A 6,786-nucleotide genomic window follows, 5' to 3' on the forward strand; every position below is an offset into this window, starting at 1 on the left:
TTCCTCCATTACGCGGCCCTAAGATGTGAGATCATGTGAACAGACCACCTGTGGGGCTTTCATCGCTATTTCAATATCATTCATTTCAAGGCCCCCGCACTCGCTGACACAGCTTGAGCTCGAGGGAGATGTTTCAATTCAGGCTCAGTGAAAAAAACCAAACACAAGATGCAGGGGCTCTGGCAGGTTTCAGCTCTGACAAACGCAGAAAAGCGAGGGGTTCCAAAATGTTCTTTGAATTGTGGGACGTCTACAAAAGCATCCAAATGGGGACATTTAGGGGGAACCTTGGCACATCAGACAGACACTCCTAACACACACCTTTAGACTGTTAAAAAAAGAAAGATCAAAGTTTCTGCAGATGAAAAGAGTCCGTTCCCTGCATTTATACCTCCATTCACTCACTCCCCCCTTTTAGCAAATTAAGAATCTGGCTCCAGCAGGCATGTGAAGAGGACTTAAACAATTGTGGAGATGCTCCAACTCAACCCCTGCCTCTAATTACCAGTCTGATAGTTAAAAGGGCTTCCTTTTTAGCTGGGGCCCTCAAAAGCTGCTATTGCTGCTGCCGTCCTCAATATGGTGACCACAAGGAGCCGTAGAATATGCCTGCACAGGATGGAAAACAGCCCGGCCCCTGTTTTATACATGGAGGGGGGAACATTTCACAGTTACACAGAAATGGGAGATTTATCAAATGTTTTATTGTCAAAATAAAGGTCATATTTGCTTTCTCGAAAAAGTGAGATCTAGACTTTGTACAAATTTACAATAGCTTATAAAGTTTTCTTATATACACAAATATACATGTTTTTTACATAACTTTCATATAAATACATTTTGAAATTACAAAATGAGTGACCCGTAAAAGATTTGGGCTCTATTAAGGCTTAATTTAAACCATCTTTTTATGACTGAATTATACAACCCTCTCTGGCACTATATGTAGATAAAATGGCAATTAAAATACACAATTCTTTTTGCTTGAAGCCGGCTATAAAAAGTAATGCCCAGTTTGTGTAACAGCCCCCGTCTGCTCCACTAATACATCTATACCGGGAGGGGGTGGACTAACCTGTGTGACTGCCAGGTACATTGTTTCAACCACTTTCACACAGAGGTGTGTGTATGGGGGGTGAGGGGGCACCTCAGCAGCAGGTCATTCCTATGCAAATTGCTTTAAACAGGGACTGATGGGTTATCTCTCAAACAATTAGCAGTTCTCATAAGCTGCTTTTAGCATTCAAACCTGGGACAATGGCATCTGCTTGGGGCAGGACACTGAGCTGGCCGTGCCTGACCTCCAAGTCAGTCCGGTGCTCACATCACTGTACATGGAGCCACTGGTGCCTTTACTGCCCCAGCAGCACCTGGTGCAGAAAGTCCTCCAGGAGTCCAAAGTTTTCCCCGACCAGATCCACACCCCGGACGTGATGCCCACCAGAAGGCACATAAAGTACTTCAACATAAAAACTGCATAGTCCGGACTCCTGCGGTCCCTCTCTAACAAACAGTTGGAGCAGTTATGTGTGATTTCCCAACTCTGTCTATTGTGCTGCTCATAAAAGTAACAGGCGACTATGATGGTGGCTGGGACGGTGTAGAGCACCGTGAAGATCCCTATTCTGATCATCAGCTTCTCCAGTTTGTCAGTTTTGGTGCCACCTTGTTTGATGACGCTCCGGATCCTGAACAGCGACACAAATCCAGCCAAAAGGAACATCGTGCCAATGAATAAATAAATCACCAAAGGGGCCAACACGAAGCCCCGTAAGTTGTCCAGGTTCTGGTTCCCCACGTAGCAGATCCCAGCCACGGAGTCTCCGTCTACTGAGCTCAGCGCAAGGACAGCGATGGACTTCATGCTGGGGATGAGCCAGGCTGCGAGGTGGAAGTACTGGGAGTAACTGGCGATCGCCTCGTTGCCCCACTTCATCCCGGCCGCGAGAAACCAGGTCAGGGACAGGATGACCCACCAGATGGAGCTGGCCATCCCGAAAAAGTAAATAAGGAGGAAAACCACGGTGCAGAGCGCGGGTCCGGTGGTCTCGTAGTGGATGTGCTCCATGTCCAGCTCCCGGCTACACGCCACCTTCTCGTGTCCGGCGATCAGTCTGACGATGTATCCGATGGACACGAACATGTAACAGGCTGAGAGGAAGATGATGGGTCTCTCCGGATACTTGAAGCGTTCCATGTCGATGAGGAAAGTTGCGACGGTGGCAAAAGTTGACACGAAACACAAGACGGACCAGAGTCCGATCCAAAAGGCGGTGAAGGCTCGCTCGTCGTGCGTAAAATACGGGTTGTGGCACGGCATGGCGCAGTTGGTGATCTGACCCGTCTGGACTCGGTTGTAGAGCGGGTGGCGGTCCGTGTTCACCGGCACCATCGGCTCTAAACACTTGCACCCCGGCTCGCAGGGGGCGGCGGGCGGCTTGTATTTCCCAGGCGCGCCGGGTCGGCTGGGCTTATTTTTAGGCGGATTGTAACCCTTACCGGGGTGGTTGGTGGGTTTGGAGAGCACGGGGGACACCGTGGTGGAGTCGGTTCTGTTGTAGTCCATACACAGGGTGTCGGGGTTGCCCTGGACCGGCAGCAGGTCACACCTCATCCTGTCCGGCCAGGGGAAGCCGTACTGCCTCATGAGCGGCGCGCAGCCAGCCCGGGCTCTCTCACACACACTCCGGCACGGCGGGAGAGGTTTCTTGTAGTCCTCCAGACAGATCGGGGTGTACATGCTGCACAGAAAGAACTTCAGATCCGGGGAGCACTGAATCTCCACCAGGGGCCAAAACTGGTGCACCTCCAGTCCCGCCTCGTCCTGCGTGTCGTGGTTGAACTGATTGGGCATGTAGGTGTAGTTGTAGCCGATGCCTTTACACAGAGGGACGGCTATCTCCTGGCAGGTGATCTCCTTGGCCGTGGTGCAGCTGGATCGGGGCAGGAGAGCAAGTGAGAGGAGCAGGTAAATCCCAACCGGGTCCATCTCTCCAACGCGTTCTCTACACCTCTGGTACGACTCCTCTCCGGCGTCTGCTTTCTCCTCCGGTCCGGTCTAGATGTCGGGCAGCGAGCCCATCTCGCTTCTCTGTGGATCTCGCACGGAGTTGCGAGCAATGTGCGAGCCGTGTTTACTTTCAGAGGAAGAGGAGGAGGAGGAGGAGGAGAGAAAGCGACAGGCAAGATGGCTGAGAGGAGAATCCACCTTCCTCTGGAAACAGCTTTGGTGTCTCCTCACTTAAAAAAAAACGTGCTGTTAACAACAAAACAAAAAGAAAACAAAGATCAGCTGACCGAGTTCTGCCAACAGAACAAATGTGGGCCTTGGTTCTGTTTAAAACACAGCGACTACATTCAGTCGGTTCGTCCCACCTCAATCCCGGTTCCCATACATATCAACGGCCTGGGGATTGAGCAGTGCCAGTATATATGAGAGGCTGGCAGGCCACGCCCCTGGATGTACTCCACCAATGACAGAGCGACAGAGGCGGTGCTTTATTTCTGTCAATCAATCGTTTCTTTTTCATTCTTTTTTTTTTTTTTAACTAAAAGACGTTTTGTTGGATGATCTCCTGATCACACTAGTTTGTCCAGTGTCTACATTAGATCATACAAGGATCATAATTCTATTGCCAAAGTAAATAACATCCTAATAAATCCTTCAAGCTTACATTAAACATCTAACCTATAATTTATGATACAACAGGAACCTTAAATAATAGTAAAATCATGATGTTTGCTAAATGGAAAAAGAATCTATTTTTGTATTCTTTCTCAGTGACTGAGTGTTTTGTTTCTCCCTTTAACACAAACTTTCATTTTGTCACAACACACACACACACATGCACACACACATACACACACCAGTCATGGGCAGCTCCTGATTGTTACTGTGTGTGTGTGTGTGTGTGTGTGTGTGTGTGTGTGTGTGTGTGTGTGTGTGTGTGTGACAGAGAGAGAAAGAGGCCAGTTGTGCAAATCAGCTAATTTGCGCATGATAAGACTACACGGGGAGCTGTCTGTGCTCGTGAAAAGCTGTTTTATTCAGTGAAATGAGGTGCTAATGTTTCCTTTAACGCTTGCATAGAGCTCCGCGGGAGGCGTAATTACGCGAGGCAGAGACCAATCTGAGGAGCAGACAGAGCGCTCCTATCAGCGTTCACATGCGTCCACAGTGTCCGGCATCTCTGGTTCGGCGGCAGAGATCGTTTTGTAGTAAATGGTATTTTACATGCCTCACATTGTCTCATAACTTGTGCGTAATATCTCCTCATTAAACTGCCAGTATTCCTATAACTCTATCAGAGCTGCTGTGTGGCCTCAGAGGATGAAATGTCTGGGCAGTTCTCATACAGACAGAAGGATACTGATTACTGTACTGTATTAATAATTATGAGATATTCGTCTGGTGTGTTGGACCTCTATTACTTTTTTTTGTGTTCCTTTTGGAACAAATAGACCAGAGGAAAAAAAAAGGGAAAACTTTACCAAGGCAGTTCAGTTTTACGATTATATAATTACACCACAAAACATGTCCTGTATCACTTTGAACCTCATAATTTTACCTCGTTTCCATAAAAACCAGCTCCTAGAATTTGGAATAATTAATTAGTGTGATAGTTATTCTGGAAAAACAATATCTCATGTTGGGTTTGTCCAGGATCTACATCAGCGGTGACAAACTGAGTCAGCAGGGTTGCAGCTGTGATGTTTAAAGAAACATTCTTATTTCCAATGAATAAAATCAAAAAGTGCATCAAGATCCAGAGTTGATGGATTGCCTTTAAAGCCTTATTTTCTCCACGAAGTGTGACTTCTTGGCAGATCCATGATTTACCTATGTGATGGTGAGATGGAGATATGCTCACGCAACTTTATTCTATAAATGAAAACTTGAAGGAGATTTAGCCAATATTTTAGAGACAAGCCTGTATTATCAATATTTATTATTTCAAAATTGTGAATTTTCCATGAACTCCATACATTAAGACATTTTGGATTACCAGACCCAGAATGTTATTAGAAGCAAATTATATTTTGTGTTTCCGTAGCTACATTAAGCGATGTCATACTCTTTCGCTATTCTTCCTGAAAGTCCAACAAGTAGGCTGGTTATGTGAAATAGATCAAAATCTCAAAACTGTAAAGGAAGGAAGAAGAAAATCCAGACTCTGCAGATCCACTCTAATATTTAACGAACCATCCTCCCACCAAGCTTCATTTGTGTAATCCTGCTCACAGAAGGATGAACTAAACCCAAATGATGGTGTCAGAAGTGTTAAATATTATAAGCTTTTAAAAGACGTAAAAATTATTTAAAAAAAAAAAAAGATTTTCCATACATTCTTTTGCCCTGAAGTTTCAACTTAGTGGAGTATTTTGTAGTATAGTATCGCTAATAGTTTACTAAAACCTAAACGCTCTCTGGATATTTTCAAGTGTCCCTCTAAAATATGGTATGTGCTTTAATATAACACATATAGTAACTAATGCGTTATTCATAATATGTGTCTGTGATCTTAAAATGTTGTTTTGCAAAGACAAAACAGCCAAAATCAGGTAAACAAATCTGATTATTATTATAGCAGTGTATTTAAGGATGCATAACATGCAGCTTCCAGTAAAATGAAGTGAAGAAATCAACCACGTGGTCAGCACATCTGTCTGAAACTTGATATTCATGTCACCCATAGGAATGCACACACATGCACTTATTCACACATGCCAGGAGGCCTTACTGTGCTAGCAGTGTTTAAAAGCATCTTTCTCCCACCTTCCCACCCATGCATAATGCAACATTGTTTTCAGGGACCAGGGTGTGGTAGAGCTGGAGTTGAAGTTTAGTGGTATTGTGTTTGGAGTAGCGCCAGGTTTTTATCATGTGAGGCAGCCGTTTTACACCCTTGACCCACAGAGCGAATAAAATAACCAAAGTGAGCTTGAGCATCACAAGAGCACAGATTGATTAAGTGACTAGCCAGTGTGAGATAACATGGAGGGAGCTCCGTTAATGGCTGTTTGCTTTTGATTAGGAAACAAGAGTTTGGCTAGCCAAGGCAGTGGAGATATGTGAGTGAGTGTTTGTGCACACGATGGATGGTGTGATGTTTTCTCAATAATAAACCCTGGTATTTGAGATGTGTTAAAAGGACGTTGAAGAAAAAGGGAGTGAGGGTAAGGTGCTGGTCACAGTGTGGGAGAGTGATGGAGGGAGCAGAGGGAGGGCCAGACAAGGGCAAGAGAGGGCGTCCTGTCTGCTCTGAGCACAGATAATGATTTACTCCAAGGAAACTCACTCATCTCCGCTTTGCAGCGCAGAGCAGCCTGCTGTGAGAAAATATCTCTACAGACCGGAGCTTTAAAGAAACATCCCAATGGCCAATGAATAAAATCCAGAATTCCATCAAGATCCAAAGTTAATGGATTCCTTTTAAAGCCCTATTCTGTTTACTAGAATCAAGTAGTCTCACTGAAGAAAGGAAGTCCATCAAGTGTGACTTCTTGGCAGATCCTGGACTTACCTCTGTCGTGGTGAGACGGAGATATGCTAATGCAACTTTATCTTGTAAAGGAAAGCTTCGAGGAGATTTAGCCAATCTGCTGGACACAATTCCAAGAGCCTCGGTGGCATTTAGCGGGCTCGCGCTAACCCAAGGCTGCTTGTTAAGACTTCATTAGCTGTGTTTGCTCAGGCCTCTTCACTCGAAAGAGGTGGAGGAGGACTCCCCAGGCTCCAGCCTCAGCCCCAGTACAGACACTCCATATGGGGCTTGTTTGCTCAGG

At 45.6% G+C, this 6,786-nt stretch overlaps 1 protein-coding gene across 1 annotated transcript; it reads right to left on the reverse strand.

The window, feature by feature from the left end:
* Nucleotides 1-686: 686 nt before the first annotated feature.
* Nucleotides 687-3,378, reverse strand: fzd8a (frizzled class receptor 8a). Its single transcript, XM_068303961.1, has one exon. It carries the CDS (start codon nt 2,987-2,989, stop codon nt 1,244-1,246), a length of 1,746 nt encoding a protein of 581 aa, XP_068160062.1. The 5' UTR covers nt 2,990-3,378; the 3' UTR covers nt 687-1,243.
* Between the last annotated feature and the right edge of the window lie 3,408 nt (nt 3,379-6,786).

The sequence above is a fragment of the Antennarius striatus genome, chromosome 20, assembly GCF_040054535.1.
Source record: "Antennarius striatus isolate MH-2024 chromosome 20, ASM4005453v1, whole genome shotgun sequence".
NCBI lineage: Eukaryota > Metazoa > Chordata > Actinopteri > Lophiiformes > Antennariidae > Antennarius > Antennarius striatus.

Excerpts from the sequence above, each read along its gene's own strand:
- fzd8a (XM_068303961.1), bottom strand. The coding sequence starts at position 2,989 with ATGGACCCGGTTGGGATTTACCTGCTCCTCTCACTTGCTCTCCTGCCC.